This window comes from Euwallacea similis, chromosome 18, assembly GCF_039881205.1.
Source record: "Euwallacea similis isolate ESF13 chromosome 18, ESF131.1, whole genome shotgun sequence".
Taxonomy (NCBI): domain Eukaryota; kingdom Metazoa; phylum Arthropoda; class Insecta; order Coleoptera; family Curculionidae; genus Euwallacea; species Euwallacea similis.
In genome coordinates, this window is record NC_089626.1 from 2866801 (window position 1) to 2887342 (window position 20542).

The 20542-nt window shown below is 42.8% G+C and overlaps 2 protein-coding genes across 2 annotated transcripts; one reads left to right on the forward strand and one right to left on the reverse strand.

Moving 5' to 3' along the window:
- The first annotated feature begins 108 nt into the window (after positions 1-108).
- On the forward strand, positions 109-4281 carry bel (ATP-dependent RNA helicase bel). The gene is made up of 10 exons (XM_066399273.1): positions 109-307; positions 922-1078; positions 1156-1308; positions 1586-1854; positions 1912-2249; positions 2565-2919; positions 3031-3245; positions 3296-3536; positions 3620-3824; positions 3907-4281. The coding sequence occupies exons 1-10, from the start codon at positions 263-265 to the stop codon at positions 3978-3980; spliced, it is 2052 nt and encodes a 683-aa protein (XP_066255370.1). The 5' UTR covers positions 109-262; the 3' UTR covers positions 3981-4281.
- A 48-nt stretch (positions 4282-4329) lies between these two features.
- On the reverse strand, positions 4330-11919 carry Blimp-1 (PR domain zinc finger protein 1). Its single transcript, XM_066399271.1, has 8 exons — positions 11564-11919; positions 8832-8878; positions 8584-8772; positions 8124-8243; positions 7818-8070; positions 6748-7766; positions 6008-6455; positions 4330-5568 (listed from the first exon to the last, which is right to left on the reverse strand). Exons 1-8 carry the CDS (start codon positions 11598-11600, stop codon positions 5378-5380), a joined length of 2304 nt encoding a protein of 767 aa, XP_066255368.1. The 5' UTR covers positions 11601-11919; the 3' UTR covers positions 4330-5377.
- Positions 11920-20542: the final 8623 nt, after the last annotated feature.

Below are 20542 nucleotides of genomic sequence, written 5' to 3' on the forward strand. Positions count from 1 at the left end.
TCTACTCTTATATATTCCCAAGGTAATCAATTGCAATTGTGTAATAGCACTGTCACTGTCGTTGAACTCGGCGAACAAACTGAACAAGTCAGCGAGCAAACTCACATCATTTGTTTTACGTCAGTAGTGTCACCGCGGAAGCTCTTTTGACTGTGCGTTTTGCCTTTTCTTGGTTTTTCTTAAAAAAGCAGAAATTTTAATAAAATTGTTAGAAGTTTGTGCCCTACAGCTTCTACTATTCTAAGCCTTGATTAGTATTAATATGAGTAATGCACCCAATCAAAATGGATCAGGTCTAGAACAGCAGGTAAGTGCGAAACTATGATCCACTTCCGTCCCGTACCATTTGCCATTTTGGACATGAAGGTCGAGTACAGTTTTAACTATTGATCCATCCCGTTTAGGAAAATCGCCTATTTTGTGTTCTACACGGATAGTGTTACCCTGCACGTGTCTTTTTTCCACCAAAAATTCGGCTCTGCTTCTCGGAAACCGTGAAGAGCATACTGGAGTTCATTAACTTCAAAGAGCCCAATTACCATTTTCCTTTGTGTGATTTAAGTTCTAATGTTGAGCTCTGTAGAGTAGAAATGAAAATTTTCATACATGGGTGGTGACTTTATGTTCAAGTACTTGATAGAGACATTCACTTTTAGTAGTCACTCAGTTTTATATTTGGAGAAGCTTTTTTTATAATCCCACCAAACTGCTACTCGAATAACAGCAGTTTAAATAACCCTAAGAATATCATGAATGGACAATAAAGTATAAATATATTTACATTTCCAAAAATGAGACAATTAAGAGCCACATGCTGATAAACTTATTCAGAGCGTAAATGTTACTGAAATGAAGTGAGAATATTGCAAAAAGTTACCTACAGGACTAGTAACGTAAATCGCCATTAATGTATTTTTCTAGTTTGCTGGTCTGGACTTGCAGAGCCGTAATAGCGGCCGCTATATTCCCCCCCACTTGCGCCATAAACAGAGCAGTGCAGGAGGGGGGACTCAGTCGTCTGAGTCTAGTGGTTACGAGCGGGATCGGGACAGGGGAGAAACCCGTGGGAATAACAGAGGTGAGTTTTTAAATTTGTTCTATCACTTGTATTGTTTTATGTATAAAACAGTAAGCTTAAAATATGCTTTCTGGCAGATCGCGGTTATAACAGGGGCGGCGGTAGAGACAACCGCGGCGACTTTTCCAGTTTCAACACCCGCGGCAGGCGTGATTACCCCAATGGCGACGCCAATGAGAGAGGATCGGATTGGAATCGCAGTGGAGAGTCTCGTAACCAGGAGAGAGACCGTATGTCTATGACCCTTCCGTTGTGGTTAACACATTAGTAATAAAGAGTGATAAAATTATAAAATGGAAATTTGCAAGCAAATCTGTCTGAGTGACTGTAAAACGAATTTCTGCTGGAGCGAAAGCGCGCCTGCCTCCACAGCGTTCTCTCTCTTCAATTATCTGCTGTGTTTTCTGATCGTGTTCCATTTTGTAATTTTATTAGTTCGCGTTCATGGTACCCATTTCTGCTAAAAATTCCAAACTCAAAACATTAATGATCCTGTGATTAATGCAGAAACCTCGGGATTGTCTCGAAACGATCGCTGGCAGGAGCCGGAACGCCCTCGCGGTGGCGATAGATGGAACGATAACAGCTCCGGAGGGGGCAGATGGAACGATAATCGGGAGAGGCGTAATGAGAACGACTGGACGATTCCGTTGGCTCGTGACGAACGCCTCGAGATGGAGTTGTTCGGCACGGGCAACACAGGAATCAACTTCAGCAAATATGAGGATATACCTGTTGAAGCAACCGGGGAGAAAGTGCCGCGTCACATTGCATCTGTAAGTAACTCTGGGTAATGTTAATCACCAAATTTCTAACCAACTTTTGTCAATTAGTTTGAAGAAGTACAGCTGACAGAGATCATCCGCACTAACATCGCAGCGGCGCGATATGACACCCCCACTCCCGTGCAAAAGTACGCGATACCCATAATTCTGGCACAGCGTGACGTTATGGCGTGTGCGCAGACCGGGTCTGGTAAAACGGCCGCCTTCCTGGTTCCCATCCTGAACCAGATGTATGAGGGCGGCCCGCCCAACATCCAGCAGAGCCGTAGCAGGCGCAAGCAGCACCCTTTAGGGCTGGTGTTGGCGCCGACGCGCGAATTGGCCACCCAGATTTATGACGAGAGTAAGAAGTTCGCATACAGGTCCCGAGTACGACCCTGTGTTGTGTAAGTATTTATTTCTGGTGCAAGTTTTTTTCCCAAAAAACAGCAACAAAAAGAACTTTAACGGGTAGCCTTGTAGATTCGCGTGAGATAAATCTGAAAGTTAAACACAGGAATAAGACAGTCGGAAAAGGCTATGGCCAGGGAAAAACGTTTCTTAAGTTGGTTTTTACCACTTTCAAATGTAATGCAAATGAACTGTTTTGGCTTGAAATCACTGGCTCGAAAACGAGGCTATGAAGCGGCGGATTCGTAGCCTCATTTTCCCCTATGCTACGAATCTGCTCGCTTTACTAAACAAACAATTATTGTTATTAGATACGGAGGAGCGAATATCGGCGACCAAATGCGAGATTTGGATCGCGGTTGCCATCTTTTGGTGGCGACTCCTGGTCGCCTTTTGGATATGATCGATCGCGGTAGAATTGGGCTCGACTATTGCCGTTATTTGGTCCTTGACGAAGCCGACAGAATGTTGGACATGGGTTTCGAAGTGCAGATCAGAAGAATCGTAGAGAAGGAAACGATGCCGCGCACTGGCGAGCGACAAACTTTGATGTTTTCAGCCACTTTCCCGCATCCTATCCAGATGCTGGCTAGAGATTTTTTGGATAATTACATATTTTTGGCCGTCGGCCGAGTCGGATCCACGTCAGAAAACATTACCCAGAAGGTATTATCCTATTTTGAGCAACTCGGAGACACGTATGGGTTTAAATGGGAACTTCTTGCTCTTTATCGTTTTACACTGCCCTCATTACCACTACTTTTTTCAAAAATTTAGGTTGTATGGGTAGAAGAACATGACAAGCGATCCTTTCTGCTTGACCTCCTCAACGTGGCAGACTTGCAGCAGCCCTCCGCTGAAAGTTTGACTCTAGTTTTTGTCGAAACTAAGAAAGGAGCCGATTCTCTAGAAGATTTCTTGCACCAAGAAGGGTATCCGGTCACTTCTATACATGGAGATCGTACCCAGCGCGAGCGGGAGGATGCCTTGAGGTATCTATCAAAGTTTCATTTTTAACCTCCACACTACCCACTCATTATAGGCAATTCCGTTCTGGAAATACCCCAATCCTGGTAGCTACTGCAGTAGCAGCTCGTGGGCTAGATATACCTCACGTTAAACACGTTATCAACTTCGATCTGCCTTCGGATATTGAAGAGTACGTTCATAGAATCGGTCGTACCGGAAGAATGGGAAACTTAGGATTGGCTACGTCGTTCTTTAATGACCGCAATCGCAATTTGGCGAATGGGATGTTGGATTTATTAGTGGAGGCCAAACAGGTCAGTAGTCATCAAATACTATTAAGTACCCCTTGTTCCATTTTGCCCTTTGGTTGTTTCCTTCAAAACAAGTTTTCCTTTAGGAATATCCATCGTGGATGGAAAGTGTAGCTTCCGATAGCCGTGTTCCTAGTTCAGGTAGAAGAGGCGGCGGTGGTAAGGGTCGTTATGGTGGCAGCAGTGGAGGAGGTAGCTTCGGTAGCAGAGACTACCGTCAGCAAGCTGGCGGTTCGCAAAGAAACCAGAAGTCGTCTGGAGGGTACGGCGGAAGCAGTTATGGTAATGGAGGTATGCGATCTCTTTAAATTTGCAACTTGCTCTAGCGACTTGATAGTTATAGATTCACATTTATGGTTTTACTTCATTTCAGGAGGTGGCGGCATGGAGCGAAGCTCCAACTTTGGCGGCAATTACAACTCCAATAACCAGGACGACTGGTGGTAACGCGGTTTCAGCTCTGTTTACGCGGAAATTATTAATTAAAAAAGGAAAATTTAGAAAAATATATGCGCTAAATATTTAGGTCGACGATGCATTTTATTTTACTTTCTACTCTAGAATAACTCAAAGTTTACTAGTACTTTTAATAATCCCATACATAACAATTTCAGAGCTCGAGTATTAAGTGCTACTTTAAGTACCATCTATTACCTGGATTTGCTTGCATTGCAAGCCTTTACGATGCATTGTAACGCATAATATTATGATACTGTTCGTAAATTAAAAAAAAAAACAGTAGCTATTATGTCTTGAGTTTCATTTGCGCACAGGGCGAGTCTTAAGGCGAGGAAACTATATATCAACGTATCATTTATTTCAAAATAAGTAACATAAAAAATAGTTATACAGGGCTGTCACAAAAAACATCCAGAAAATAAATAAATTTTATAAAGGCAAGTTTCTATAGTGAAAATCAAATTCGAATTTACAAAAAATGTACAAAAACTACGCGACTTTATGAAAAATAAAATTTGTACAATCACTACTATAACATATACAGGGTGATGCGCGGACGCACTAAACAAACAACCAACTCGTGTTAAATCTTTTAAAAATCTATATAATACTGTTCTCCCAGACAAATATTACGCAGGATATCCATGTTTAAATCGAAAGGTCCATTTATATGTGAATGACACAGTCATATAAACACATGCAGAAAACTCCGTCGTTGCTAAGGATTATAAAAGTGATGCAAAAGATGCAAATATTTAGATGTTGTGCCACGTATTTACGATACACTATAATTATAGTAGAGTACTCTCATTTTTGTCTTTTTTCCAACGCAGACTGCTTTAACGTTAAAACTTAGCCGTCGATTATTTTAGACATAGTATATTGCTTGTCAATAGTCAGTCTATAAATTTTACAAGTATATTCCGTTCCGGAATGTTCTGGAGCGACGCTCAGGAACATTCTAGAAGTACCCTAAAGCCTCTGAAATACTTAATAAACCTTAATACCCTCTTTACAGATTTACACTTACGAACTAAGTAAAATAAATAATAATTATAACTTGAAATATACATCAGAGCGGTTTGAGTATCATTACAAGAGGACAACTTAAAAAGTAAATATCACGACGAAAAACGATCCCAATAAGAACGTTTTCAAGCTTAATAATGTCCACACTTAAAGATTTATCATCACCCTTATTCACCATGTCGAAAATAAATATTACTACTATATAATATAGCCTATTACATCTAGGTACGTAAATTTGCATGTAACAAAGCTGTCAGGTAGCAGTTGTGATGTAAATGGGACGTCACTATAACGTCCAGGAACGACGTTACATTGACGTTACTTTAAGAGCATTTATAAGCATTCAGGAAATTTTTTTAAGTACACTCGATTATGTGGGGCTGTGACGATTCAATCACACTGGGCCTGCTCTCTTTGGATTGCAAATTCGGCCCAGTGTTCTGTATTAACCCGGAAATAGGTCTGCCGATCACTTGCTGTTGGTTGTGGATGTGGTCTAAAGTTGAGTGGTGCAGGAAAGAGTGGTCTTCGTGAGATTCACTTAAAGCTAGAATTCAAAATAAAAAAGTAAACAATAGGCCTAACAAAGAGCCTTATTGGGTCTCACAATCGGCGACAAAATGCCTTCAAGGTAAAAGAAATAAAGTAGATAATAAAAAAGTCCAATGAGCGCCTTATTGGGTCTCACAATGGAAGGTAAAATATTTGCTCTCAGTGACCATTTGTGTTGGAGGATATACAGGGTGAATTTTTTAAAGAGTTACAAAGAAATTACTCTGAACCAGTTTATAGTGGCTTGATCAAATTTAACAGATATATTTGGGGCTAATTAATAAAACTAGATTAGAGTAATCAACTTATGACATTAAAAAAGTCACCCTGTATGTTGTGGTTTTCAAATTTGCCGTTCATTTTGCGTAATTTACAATTTGTCACTTTGTCCCGAAAATTGCATTTTCCCTCTATAATTCGAGGTGTCAACTCACCAATGCCTCCATCAGTGGTGGCGTATTCGTAGTACCCACCATTCGGTACCGCACTCTCCTGCAATTCCTCCTCGATATTATTCGGCCTGCAACTGGTAGTTTTCCAGTGCGTCCTCAACCCTGATGCGCTGATATAATTTTTGCCACATTCCTGGCAAATATACGGTCTCTCGTTGGTGTGCAGCCTCTTGTGCAATTTCAAGTGGACGAATTGCGTGAACTTGGCGGGACAAAAGTCGCACGCATACGGCTTTTGTCCGCTGTGCAGCCTCAGGTGCGTCTTGAGGTTGGAGGTGGAGGAGAAGCGCTTCTTGCAGATGCTGCACTCATGAGGACGCTCCCCGGTGTGCACCAAATGGTGCTTCTGGAGGTGTGCGAGTTGCGTGAAGGATTTCGTGCACACATTGCATTTGAAGGGGCGTTCGCCGCTGTGAGTGCGCAAATGCACCTGCGGACAAACAAAAAGTGTTTTGAAATCTGCCATTTTGTAGCGTTTGAGCGTAGAAAATGCATTAATAAAGCTCATTTCGCATTCACGTGATAGTCAAAGTGATGTTTTCATTATGTCAATCAAAATTACTTTGCCGCACTCAGTGCGGAAAAGTCACTTTACCGCTTACGGTACTGGAAAGTAATCCGCCTTACACCTAAATCAGTGCAATAAAGTGGACTTTCCCGCACGCGAGTAGGGAACAAATTACTACGACATCTAGTGGGAAAACGCAAAGATATAAACCTACCTTTAAATTCGACAACTGTCCAAACGTCTTGCAACACACATTACATTCATAATGCATCTTCCCGTCCTTCTTCTTCAACGGGTACGGCAAACTACGGTACCCCCTCGATGGACCCCCTCCCGGACTGAGAGGATTGGAAACAATATTGATCTCCTCTTGTTTGCTATCAAACGGTACAATGGGGGTGAGTAGATGGTGCGAAGTGATAACCCTGTTGCCCGATGGAGGCACAATAACGTTCGAAGTGCCCCTCTCGGGGGTATAGGAACCCGTTGGTGAGGGAGTTCCACTATGGTGCACCGGAGTGGTCATGGGAGATGCACAATACGTCGTATAATAAGCAGGCTGCATTTCTGGGGAGGTCATATATGACCCTTCGGGCTCGGCTGGTGCGGGGAATAGGTCTAGATTTGGGGCTGCAGTACTTGAGTCTGGACTGCAGAGAGGCCTCGCTCCGTACCTGTGACTTTTCTTGTAAGAGTACGCCATCTCTGTGGGCGAGTTTGGAGGCGATTGCCTTTGATGGTCATTATTATTGCTGTCAGTCCTATTGCCCAGCAAGATATTCTCCAAAATACTTGAAGACGGAGGAGAGTACCTTATGTGATATCCCCCTCCATTAGGAACTTCCGACACTGCAGGCGCCAATTCAGGTACTACGTTATCATGCGGAGGAGACTCTTCGCTATCGCACGACTTGTACGTCTTGGAGATCTTGATCTTTACTTTTCGATACTCGTTTTTTAGCAATTCTGGAGTAGCGGGAGGTATCACGTCCGCCTCTTTCGCTTCGGGCTTCTTGCTGAAGTCCAGCACGTAGTTACACTCACTATCAGTGTCGCTGGTGTCTTCTGGGGGTTGAAACCCATCATCGTGGTACCCATTGCTGTGGTACCCTTCATCTGACCGTACACTGCCTTCAGCTGCAGTCACGTGTTGGTCGTAGTGGACGTCTTTGGGGGTGGGTGGTTCCGCCGTAGGAATGGGAAGGATTTCGGGGGATTGCTGGACCTGCTGACCTGTTTCATTCATGAGTAAAACAATACAATGCGGGGGTTGGTGGTACTTACGTATCCTCTGCAGCATTTGCTCCCCAGTCAACGGATAATTGAGCCTCTCTGCAAATTCCTTGCAGTACCACACCAATAATTCCTGGTTGGGCAGGATGGGCTTTATGGTGTAGAAGTAGATATTCATCTTATACTGACAAGCGATCAAGTTTTGAGATTCGCTGGAATAGGCCGGGTTCACGTACCGCATCCAGTTCGCTTTGGAAATGTCGTACCCGTCGATGTAGTAGAAGAGTTCATTGTCTTTGTAGATCTATAGAAAGTTGATTGTTTAGCTGACTTTTCACGGTGGTTCCTGGAACTTACCCTCCAAAAATATTTACGGTTCGCTGAGGAGGGCACAGCGTCTTTGGCGTAGATTTCTCCCACGAGGGGGCCAAACCGGGTTCCTCGTGGGATATATCCTGTGCTCCACACCCCTTGAGCCTGCAAACAAAAACGTGAGCGTCATACACTTTCAAATTATGTGCAAAAATTGCATGTTAATAACGATGGCACAACACTGGACTGACCGGTTACATGTCCGCCACTGCTTAAAAATCCTATAAAGTGCTTAATACACAAAGAGTCATTAGCGTATCATAATGTTTTTAGACCCAGCAATTCTTCAAAATATTTGCCTGCTACTTTTATACTTTTTTAATTCTTGTTATCTACTTTAAAATGCGATCAGCGTGCCGCTGATATTTATTCTGATGCCGCTAATAGCTCTGATACACAGCAATAGAGAAAACTACTTAAGAATTGCGAAAAACTTGCAACTTACATCTGACAGAGCGTTCGAAGGCTTGAGCACCAAATTCCTTGGCAAAGTCGCTTCGGCTCTATTGGGTACTTCCCTCTCAACCGGCAAATCAGGTACTATGTAGGTGGTGTGCAGCTCGAACTCCTCCTCACTGATGGTACTCGGGTCCAGGCCATTCCTGGTATTACCCAAAGCTTCATCCATTGTATCCTAATAAATTACCCCGAAAAATTAGCCCTTAATGCATACCCTCCTGCACCGATTCTTACCCCAATCATATCTGACCAATTGGAGAGTACCTCACGGCATTTAAGACCTGGAACCAAAGACAATATAAGGTAACAGCGTTAATAATAAGAAATTTGAAGAACGTTGAACCGAAGTGAGGCCTACTGGGTCGCCTAATCTATAAACCGTTATTCGCGGACAGAATTCGCAGTCGGTCAGTGTCAATGAACTTGAAGAAGGTTCTTTAATGGTACCACGGATGGCTTTTGTCTTTGTGAGTTACTTGTGGTTTGACTAGATGGCTCTAATTTAATCTGTGTTATCTAATCAGTTGGAAAAAAGTTGGAGAATTATGTGATAGGTGGTACCGTAATGCAATCTTTGAGTAACGCGGATTGTTGGGTACTAGAGTCAACAAAAGGAGACGGAGAAAGTTTTTTGGAAGTTGGTTATTGGATCTTTGGAGGAATGAAAGATGCTGAAAACCAACCAGGAACCTACAAATTCAGCTTTGACCAGCGCAAGCAATCCCTTGAAAGGATTTCTGAAGAAATCTAGCTCAGGTCAGCTAATCAGAGCTTTATTCACTTTATAAACCTGGATTTAGGATCCATTAAAACTGCGCCCTTTGAAAGTAAATCAAGTCCAGGGGGCTATTCCTAGGATTTAAATTTAACCACGACTTAGTTCACCAAGCCTTCGCTAAGAGGAATTCGCGAGCAAATTAATTCAAATCTTAACACAATCAGGGATGTCTTGAGAAGGATTCGTGCAAACTCGAACAGCCAAGAATAGTTATCCAGAGAGTTAAGTTATATGAAACATTACAGTGAATGTTGCTCCATCAGAAAGTTATCGACCAAGGAAGGTTAAAATTTAATTAGAAGTTGATCTAGCTAGAGCTAGAATTTGCGGTGTAACGTTCGAGCGAGAGTATGTTTAGCTTCAACAGCCACAATATTATATCTAGAAGGTTAGCGTTAGCCAGAGCGCGACAAATTTTACTTTATCCAGGATCTACTATCGTGGATTTGAAGTTGAATCATGGGGTGAAAAGGGGGATCTCTCTAGATCTAGAAGAACTACAACACACTAATGCAGGGCAAAACTTATATAGAAAAATTGATCCCAGACATGCCCCTGATGCTTTAGCAACTACATAAGTTTTTTCCGGGACCACTCTCACGTTCGAATAATCTAAAAACAAGTTCATTGTTCACTTATTAAATGGTCTTTGCCAGAGTGGAGAACTAGCCAGCTCTCATAGAAACTCCCCTCCTGGTAAAGTTATCAGGACATCGATATGTTGGCTCTTAGGCAACTACATAGCTTATAGGTCATTAACGGGGGCTTCTGACGAGTTCCGAGATTTATAATTACTAAGGAAGTGGTTCTAGAAGGTTCCTCTACGGTAGAAGTAAGCACCAGCGAGGATTTGCACCAGAAAAATAGCGAGAATTAAAGCTGGATTAGATGTACGTAAATTATGCGTAAGAGCTGCAGAGCGTCTACGAAATTTAAGTAGTTTAGGGGAATGGTTCCGGTTAAATGGGTGGTTCGGGAAGGTTCGTTCTTGGCAAGGCTAAGCTTTCGTGTGCGTCTTGAATATACCGAAAAGTTGAGTTGAATTTTCTATTTTGCTTGGGAGCTACGGGCACTGGTAACAGAGCATCTCGGGAATTGGGCAGGTCTGGAGTAGCCTAGAGATAATTCCCGTTTAGGCCCCCTATAACCAGAAGGCGTTGATGTTAATGATTAAATTAATGTCGCAGGAATCCATTCATTTAAATTTAAAAACAAATTAAGGAGAGACGAGCACTCTTTATCTGCAGCTTTAAGAGTCACCACTATCTATTCTGAAGGTTAAGCTTTGACCTGATTCTCTGGAACTGCACCTTTAACCAAGTTCCAAAGAGGGACATCCATCAAGGCAGCTTAGGAGCCTTTGGGGGAGATTATGTAATATGTAGCCGCCGCGATCCTCTTCACGCCGCTTAAAACTCACAGAGATAAACGTAACCAACACTTATCCGACACTCTGCTACAGACATTCTTCGAAAAGTTCACCTCAGCCGGAGCAGCTAAGCATTAAGAAGTTCAACTTCAGCAAAAAGCTCAGATCGGTGGGATTCGGGGTGCATCATCGGTCCGCTCCTTGGTTCCCGCGGAAGTTATCCGCCAGATAAGACTCCGGACAGGCCTTAATCTAGCGGCGATGACTTTCGCGGCTTAAACGAGGAGAGAGGGATCTCTCCTCCCTGAAGTGCCTCACCTAAACTCTCCTTGAAGCGACGTGCTATTCAGATAGCCAAAGGCTTCTGAGGTTAAGTTCTAAGGTCATCACGTCCAGGATGTTAGAAGCTGACCATGACCAGAGTCACCACGAGGAAACCGTGCGTTAATGCAGTCCACATCCACAATAGGCGGCTTTAGCAATTATTTATTTAATTTTACTGCCGACTAATTTTAGTGCAAGGTTAAACTGCATATACGTGCACTTAACTCCTGACGTCACGCGTCCTCTATCGATCTTCGTCTATTGCAATTTATTCGCATCAACATTCATATTTCCAAATACCCAGCACATTCAAACAAACTACTCACTTGCCCCAGTCCGGAATCACCCTGTATGATAGTCCGCCTGAATATTGCAACGTCCAATTAACTAGGCTAGATCTAATAATAGTGCATTCGTTCACCTTGCCTTGAACTTGAACCTTCTCGCGTTCCCTAAGCAACGAACCTAGGAAAAACCACCAGGAACTGGGTTTACCTTCCAGGAAGGCTTCGGTGAGGTACACCACGTACATGGCTGGGTGGCTCTGAGCCTCACGGAGGCATCAGAAGGGCTTCTGAGGCTCAAAGGTCAAAGTTCAAACGCCTCTGCAAGTTTTAGGGGTTGGCACTGATGGGGAGACTTATCGGGTTCGATCGAGGGGACGATTCGGAAGTGGTGGGCTTCATGGTGCTGGTGTGGTGACTGCGGGGAGCGGGGCTGATGGCACTTGGGGGGAATGTGTTAGTGTGTCAAACGCGGGGAAGTTTAGCGGCGCCATTTTGGATTTTCACTTTCAGTGGTTATCGAACGGCGGAAACCCCCCGCTAAGCCCCTCCGCCCCCGTTGACGTGCGGGGGGGATGAGAGGGGGAGGGGGGAGCAGAGAAATTTTCCTCGAGCGTTTTTTTCGTTTTTGATTGGGTTAGATGGTGGTTTTCGGGTTGGTTGGTGCAAGGGGGTTCTACAGGTGTTGCGGATACGCACGTGTGTGTGTGTGTGTGTCTCTATGTGTGTGTGTGTGTGAAGACAAGCGATACGCACCTTCTCCTGCGTGAGTTACGCACCAGACACGCACAAGCGCACGGTCACAACGCACCGCGGGTCCGGCTTTCGCAATTTTTCCCGGGGAGGTTTTTTAGAAAAATGGAAATCTGGGGAAATAGTGTAAGTGTGGCGTCCAAACACCGACCTAACTCAACACTAAACGGTTTGGACAGGCGTGCATCGCGAATGCACCGCTCGGCTACGTTCGTCGGTTTTCCTTGGCATAGAACTCTGATAACAGATTATTGCGCATCTAGCAAATGTTTATTTAAAATAGTTCTAGTTCGGAAAAAATTAATACGGAATGTTGCATATGCACTTTATGCACTTGACTTTGAGAATTGCTCGCCTTGACGATGAGCGGGTATTTTTGGCTCTTGGGTTAGGCCAAGCTCACTATAATCGCCGCAGCTGCATAATTTTTCATTATGTAATTGTAGCTTTCCATTGCTTCGATAAATTGACGATCGAAGTGTCGGTTTCGGTGCAGTTAGAACGCAATAAATTGCCCAGAAATTGACCTGCCCCAGGGCAAATAGTAATAGGTAGCGAAATGTTAGATAAATGGGGCGATTATGTCTCTGAACAACCGATTGGCTCAAGAGTCACGCGAAAAGCAAGTTCAACCTTCCCAGGTTTCAATTCTGGGGGGACTGGATGTCGTTGCCAAAGTGCATTCCACATGGTATCCATGGAGGAATCATCCTTGTGCTCCAACCGAAGCTGCAGTCGAGCAAAACTTGACCAGGCAAACGAGGAGAGGCCCAGAACCCGGGATGCCACATCACAAGCATCATGCGGTTCCTTTGCAACTTACATAGTGCGAATCACTGCGTGGAACCTCTTCGGACTCTGCGTTTTGTGACAATAAAAGAGCTGCAGCGCGGATGAGAAATAACCCAACCGAGAGTTAAAGGACGAATGGTGGTACATCTCAGAAACCAAGAGGTGCTGATAAATAAACTCATGATTCAAAAAGGAGACGCATAAAGATATCGACCAGAACGTCATAGAAAGAGCTCGAAGTGACGTTGATCGTGCGTTGCTTCGGGACCTACTTTCGACGTCACCCTCCTCTACAGGTCATTTTTTGGTTCCTTCACGACCCGAACTGCCCAGACAAGAAGTATCCTTTGTTTCAAAAAAATTTTCCCAATTCTCTGCGCAAACCCAACTTCCAGGCTTTCGCAAATTTATTCTCTTCTTTCCTCTCACCAACGTAATTTTTACGATTTCTGGGTACTTCGGGCAAATCCAAAAAAGTTACGGTATGACGTTGAAAAAACGTCAATTTTGGTCACATCCCGCCGACGTAGATTTTGAGGCGCAGTTCTGATGCAGTTAATAACGTCGATTTTCTGAGTATCTAAGAGCACCATGTAATTTGCAGTATCCAGGTTCTTGAGCAGTTAGACATGGACTGGCTAGAAATTTCCAAAGCTCTTAGTAACCCCAACGGGAACTCTAGTATTTTTCTGTCTAAGCAACTTAGAGCGACGTAGATGAAAAGATCGCGGAAGGACGATCACGAAATTACGTCCATACTGACTCCCATGAGCTAATTTTTGATTTACCTCTCAAATCCCCAGTGCGAGGGGAATTTATTGGGGATTCTTAGCGCCTAATCTGTTCGATCTAAATAATTTGTCCGAGGGATTTTTGTGCAAATTTCGCACGTGTTTCAACCTGCAGTACTGCCAAATCTGAAATTTTACCTAAACTGGTCTGCAGGGAACTTATTTCGCTGCCGGGTAAGCTAACAGGAACCTAACAGGGCTTCGCTTCTATATGGAAATAGAGCAGCGAACCAATAACCAGCCTTCTTTCCATGTTGAGAGGAACTTGCTGGGCTTGATTCCATGTTAGCAAGAAACGCTGAACTTGAGAAAATTTTGATAATTTGCTCTCACGATGAAGATTAAAACGGCGCTCGGCGAATTTAGGGAAACGGCCGACTTACAGCTCAAAGGGTCCGACTTGGACCTCAAAATGGCCGACTTTTTGCAACTGTCTTTGTTTCACTACGACGTTTGACATGTCAAAATAAAATATTTTGGCGGCCATTTTTCGGCCGTTCGGGCTGCTTGAGAACTCCGCAGAAAATCGAAAATTGCCAGGGGCTTCTGGGACAAATTTTTAATCTTTCCAAACATCCAATCTAGATATTAGCTGTTTTTGGGATTTCAGAGTAACTCCATCTGACGCGAAGAAAATCTATTGAAGTTTAAAACTGAGTGGATCGTGGATGATTAATCAACACGGAAAACATGGGAAGGTTCATTGACAAACCCCAATTACAGGAAATTGCCAGGCCTCACACACCAAAGTTGAAAAGTAAAAGGGATTAAAACCAAACAAAATCTGGACTGAAATTGCGGTCAACGAAGAAATAAACGGGGGACAAATCACGTCCAAAACAAATCGATAAATAATAATTAAGCACTATAAAATGGCCGACTTTTTATACGATGCTTCTTTGTTTTTCTGTGACGTTTCGCAACCTGTCAACCCTTCATTCAGGGTTTCGGGATGCTGCCATGAATGTCGCTAAATCGAAACATAAATTTTCTGGATTATCAAGATCCCCCTATCTAACTCAGATTGAGTTGTCATGTAAGTCCTAATGCAAAAGAACACATTTTCCAGTTGAATTGCTGCAATTTTGTATCTGGAAAGCCTAGGCTGCATATCCAGAACTAACGGAGCAGCCGGGGCCGTTGAACTCCCATCGATTTCCCCTAGTTTCACTTTTATTCGGTTTCGCAGGGCAGGGTTTAAAGCCCTGGACCATAAGAAAAACTATCTTTTGAGCACACCCGACTGAACCCAGCTCGGGTACCAACGGTTCCCCGAAATCTGGACCCAGATTTAGGCCGAATTGCCCCTCGATTGTTGCAAAAACGGCAAGATTTTGCACAATGGATTGTCATCAGGATAACGACCCCGGATTAAACAAATTGTTAGGAAAAGTGGAAGTTGATTCTGGATGGAAAAAACGAAAATACTGCCGGAAATCGATCTGAAATACACGCCGGTTACCATGGAAAGTGTTAAGCAGGTCGTGGAGGGCAAATTCAGGGTCGTTCACCCCCAGAAATGTTGCCTTAGGTCGTCCAATCGGGTGCATCCATAAATTCACTTTTATGGAAAACCAGGTCTGGATTCGGGCATGTGAGGCCACGTCTTAGCACTTCGAAGCCAAAAAAATTACGAGGAATTACGAGTAGATTTGTTTAGGCATTGGGAGAATGTTAGCGAAGCTTTAAGGTGGTACCACTTCACGATCAATGGTGAGTATCATATTTCCTGTGGTCCCCCTAATTTGTCATTATCGTACAGTAGAAAGTATAAGGGTAATTCAACAGTTGGTGCAAAGATACGCTGGCCCTAAAGAGTTCATGTATGTATATACTGGATTTGCCAGAATTGGCCCTGTGTCTGTGCTATACGTGCACCTCTTTAAGGTGGTACCATTTCAAAACGAAAATTGGGCATTACATTTCCTGTGCTACTACCAGTTACACTGCATACAATATTGTCTATTGGTACTTCACATGGTACCATCTCGGCGAAAACGAGGAGTCCCTCTCAGGGTCTAGCTTAAAAAATAAAACTGCTACGATTTTCTTGTCGAAACTCGTTGCACTTCCATGTAAACGAGTTTTTCCTTTGCATTGGTCGGTTCCAAATTAGTCGGAAACGAGGTATTATTGCAGGAGTTCATTTCGCAAAAGAAAAGGGCTACGATTTTTTAGCATTGTCCCTATTTACAACAACCTCGAAACTCATTGAACTTACATACAAACTGGTGTTTCCAACCAGTTGGTCAGGTGCAAGTTAGTCAATGCATCACTCTGAGTACTTCAAAAAGTGAAACAGATACATTTTCGATTCTCGAAACTCGTTGGATTTACGCAAAAACTGACTTTGCCTGTGTAAAGGCGAAGTCCACGCTGGGCAAAAACGAGGTGCGACTGCAGGGATGCATCTCAAAATATACAGAAATTACAATTTTTTTAAGTATTTCATGACTTGCGTCGATCCTGAAACTCGCTGGACTTACACTAAATCTGAGATGACTCAACGCACTGCCCTGAAGAATTCGCTCATTGACCCTGTATCTGTACTGTGGGCATCTCCCTGTGTATTTACCATAATTAACCCTGAATGTGGTTTTGAGTTTTGGTACCTTACATGGTACCATCTTTGAGATTTCTCAATATCAACTTCAAACATGTCAAAAAAAGTCAACAACCCAAAAATGCTCCTTATTCAGAAACTCTTGGCCTACGTTAACTTGAACTTAAAGTGTTGTTAGACGAAGAAGGTGCTTCAAATTAATTTGACTAGTGGTACTTTAACCCTCTTTCTTAAACGGCATAGCACTTTATAGCCTCGAAAAATCTTTCTAGGGTACCGCAGGTACCTCCCCTTAATATTAACCGTTAAAAGGAAAACATTTCGAGGGTTCTTTATAGCACTACAAATGGTTTGTTGAATAGATCCCTTACGGGTTTCTACCACATCAAAAGATAAAAGAGTGGTAACGTTAATAGCTGGTCAAGGTACCATCTAACCCACTGAGTTATTGCACCTAATTCGTTTTCAGTTAGGAAGCATGTGACGAAGGTTTTCTGGATGTTTGTTAGCTCTCTACAGCGGACTATGAAGGTAGGCAGTTGTTTGGAAGGTTATGCTGAGAAGTAAATTTCAGCATTAAAATCGTACACATAAATGGCCTTTTCCTCATTTCTCAGCGCGAGAAGCAAAAGCAAAAGTCCTGAAATCAACCGAAAGACTGTTCTCCATAATAAATTCAGTTACAAAACTGCAACATTGTGCTATTTATCGATGACATGACCGGGTAAAATTAAATTGCACCAGCCCACATATGAAAACAGTCTCGCACTATAATTTTAACCTTTGGCAATTATTCAAAAGTTTCTCAAGTGCAAAAAAACTTTAACTATTTTAAGATGCGCCAATGACTAAGCAATATGCAGCACCGCTCTGTTTTCACTCTCCTCCAAATAGAAACCTCTCTACGAATTTAACCCCCTTTTGTGGTGTCGGAAGGCACGCCACTGCCGTCACCACTTCGGTCCGAATGACTTAAATCAGGACAAGTCGACGGCCAATGAGCTTTCGCGCTAGTATGCAACGATTACGCCTGTTGGCCTTTTGACCTACAAACGTAGTAAGTGGTAATGACCTACACATTGATCTTCCTTTTCTAACAGTATTAGATCTGCAAGGTTATTGGCCTACGTTGGTCAAGTAAAACCATGTTTCATGCTCACATTGTGAAGAAAGGGACCAGGAAAAACATCACGACGGTCTGATGAGTTTCGGGACCCTTGGCTGCTTGAAAAGTGAATTTTTTGGGGGAAACCTTCTAAAGAGAGGGAAATCTTCATCGTTGGGCCTCATCAGGCACTCGTCAATTCAGTCAAGATCTGACCTCGAAAAATTCGTGCAGGGAAACCCCATGCAGGAATTTTCCGGGTCTTTCAACGATAATGGTACCACTCGAATCATAGGTAGTACCCAAAGAGGTAGGTAACGCTAATTTGCTGGCAAATGTAATACTTCTCGTTCTTTCCGGCGTCGTCGGGGCCTTTCTTTTGCTTAGTAGGACAGTGGGGCAGGTTCACTGAACTCGCAAGTTCAATGTCTTGTAAATGTTATATTCTTACTATCACACACAAGCGAAACGATTATTATTATTTTCGAGGAGATTATTATAATCGGGTTAAGTTTGCGTTGATTGCCCCGTCATCGAACATCTACGAAATTCGATCGGTGCGCCTAGATCGGGGAATTTTCGTTCAACTTGATCCTTTCGACTGGGATGATTGGGATGGTGCAGGCATAAAATCAAGCCTAAAGACACACAGGCATTTCTCTAAACTAGTTGCACCTAGGTCAAGTTTAATGAGTTCAATAATTTGCCGAGGCCCGAGTTGGTAGAAACGAGGGGTTGCGGGATGGGGCTATCTCAAGAAATAAGCTAACTAGAAACTCGTTGAAGTTACTTGAAAAATGACACTTCCAGTAAATTGACGAGGTCTAAGTTAGTAGAAAACGGGTGTTTTAAGTATCGGAGCCGCTTGGCCGTTCTGGAAACTCGTTGAACTTGGATGGAAAATGATAGTTCCAATGCATTGGCGACGTTCAGATTAGACGAAAACGAGGTGCGACTACAGGGATGTGCCTCGACAAATACAGAAATTACGATTTTTTTTTAGCATATCACGATTTGTGTCGACCTCGAAACTCGTTGGATTTGCACTAAATCCAGCATTTTCGACGCATTGGCAGGGCCCAAATCGTTCCAAAACGAGGTGCAACTACAGGGGTGTATCTCAATAAATAAGCGAGCTATAACTCTTTGCACCTCAGTGGCGTACGTCGTGCCATAAACACAACATACCTCCATTCGAAGCGAATAATAAAATATCTCTTCGGTGAAGTCATTAGGCCTTAAAGATGGCCAGTTCATTAATTTACAAGCCGACGAATAGTTTTCGATATGACCTCAAAAACCGTCGCAAGTACGTCGTTTCTCAAATATGACGTCAAAAGTGACAACTCAGACAACGTTTACGGTAGTGCGGAACTCTAATTGATACAATTTTTTATCTTTGAATATAAAAAAGTAATTACGATTACAATTATTACAAATATCCCAAATCTGGTCGAGCTTGCATCAAAATTGACCTCATGATTGAGTTTGCATGGTCCATGTTAGTCGAAAATGAGGTGCCACAACATGAGCCTGTTTGCATTAATAGAAAAGTTAAAGATGGTACTGAGTGGTACCCCAAGGTCGTTAAGTGCTTGGAGCTTTGTTTTAAAAATGAAGACGACATGATGGTCTTCCTGTGGTAACGTCATTTTGACGAAAATTCGCTATTGGTACCACCCAACAAAAATGGTACCATCAACAAAATGTTTTTCTATGAACAACAAATGGACTGTTTCACTTGGAACTAGCTTCTAATATAATAACGGGGCTGATTACCAAAGCTTCCTAACGGTACCCTCAAGGTACCATTTGATACTGAATCTCCATATCCACCGGAAATTATTATTATGACAAAAAATCCAGTTCTGCCGTTAGAAACCCTTAACAAAAAACCAAATATTATAAACCTACGAAACCCCTCATTATCCCAAATCACGTACCACCTGTGATCACATATGTATAGTCCGTATGCATCTGCTTAAAGAACCAATAAAAGGCCCTTTTTGACATTTACAGTTAGAAATTAAAAAAAAAAAAGATTTTGAGGGTCGCTCATTCTTGCGTTTCAAAGCAGTACCAGCGACGGTACCCACGGTCGTTTCTCTACCTGCGAGCAGGTAAAGGAAGAAATTTTAAGGTTTAGAAAAAAGGGTTATCTCAACCCAGAAGCTCTAAATCACAGGGGAACGGTATTTCTAATTTTTATGGTACCGTTATGTAATATTTTCAAAATAGGTTGTACTTTTATTGACCAGCACTAATTAGACTTCGGGTCTCGAAACCCACGTTGTATGAAAAATCGACGGTACTATTTCGTGGAACAAGAAAATAGGGCAGTATCATCGGGAGCCATATTTTTCAGAACCATTGTTAGACGCTTAACAAAAAGTAAGTTGATGAATGCTCCTTCTTTGTGGTCGACCAGACGATTGGTGGTACTTACGCGCAGGTACCAGTAGCACAGCTGACCTACCGTGAAGGATAAAGATCACCGACCGATAACCGTGATAAATTTACGTGTCTTTAAAAGTCAAAGTGGCGATTGATGCGCCAATTTGCGGACAGGTACTGATGTTCGTACCTTGGTGGTACCGTTTGAGGTAATGTTTACCAAAAATAATAAGTTACAAAGGCAATTTAGTCAATGTGACTCATATTCTGTACCACTTCCAGTAGTACCCAAGTGGTACCTCTAGGTATTTGTTCGATCATACTTTATACGGAATAGCTATAAAGAATAAAAACAGCATAAAATGAAGATTGGCATGACGCGATTTCTTGTAGGTGGTACTGATAGCAGGTACCTATAGATAAACGAGATACTTACCTCGAATAAAAATAATCCTAACACAAATTGAGCGATATCCAAGATACCATGTTAGTTTTTTGGCACTACTAGCACTTGGTACTACCAAGGAACTCGGAGTTTTTCAGTCTTCAACTTAACCACTAGTCAGTCTTCGAGTACCCAGTCACGTCATACCGGTACCATTTTTTTTCGGACGGAATACAGAAAATAAACACGAAAGGTCTTCGTACGTTGGTACTACCTATCCTTGAGAACGAACCATCATTGACTGTGGTAAACTTGACCGTGGCGGTAGCGAGTCAGCGCCATCCAAGGTGCAAGAGCGAAGCTCGCCTAACGGGAACCCAGAGGTTAAAGACCTTCAAAAAGCTATC

Bases quoted from the DNA above. Each gene is read 5' to 3' on its own strand.
- bel (XM_066399273.1), top strand. From the start codon at position 263: ATGAGTAATGCACCCAATCAAAATGGATCAGGTCTAGAACAGCAG. The intron at 308-921 runs GTAAGTGCGAAA...GTATTTTTCTAG, and splicing joins GATCAGGTCTAGAACAGCAG to TTTGCTGGTCTGGACTTGCA. The intron at 1,309-1,585 runs GTATGTCTATGA...TGATTAATGCAG, and splicing joins TCGTAACCAGGAGAGAGACC to AAACCTCGGGATTGTCTCGA.
- Blimp-1 (XM_066399271.1), bottom strand. From the start codon at position 11,600: ATGTACGTGGTGTACCTCACCGAAGCCTTCCTGGAAG. The intron at 8,879-11,563 runs GTAAACCCAGTT...CTTTGGTTCCAG, and splicing joins CACCGAAGCCTTCCTGGAAG to GTCTTAAATGCCGTGAGGTA. The intron at 8,071-8,123 runs GTAAGTTCCAGG...AACTTTCTATAG, and splicing joins ACCGTAAATATTTTTGGAGG to ATCTACAAAGACAATGAACT.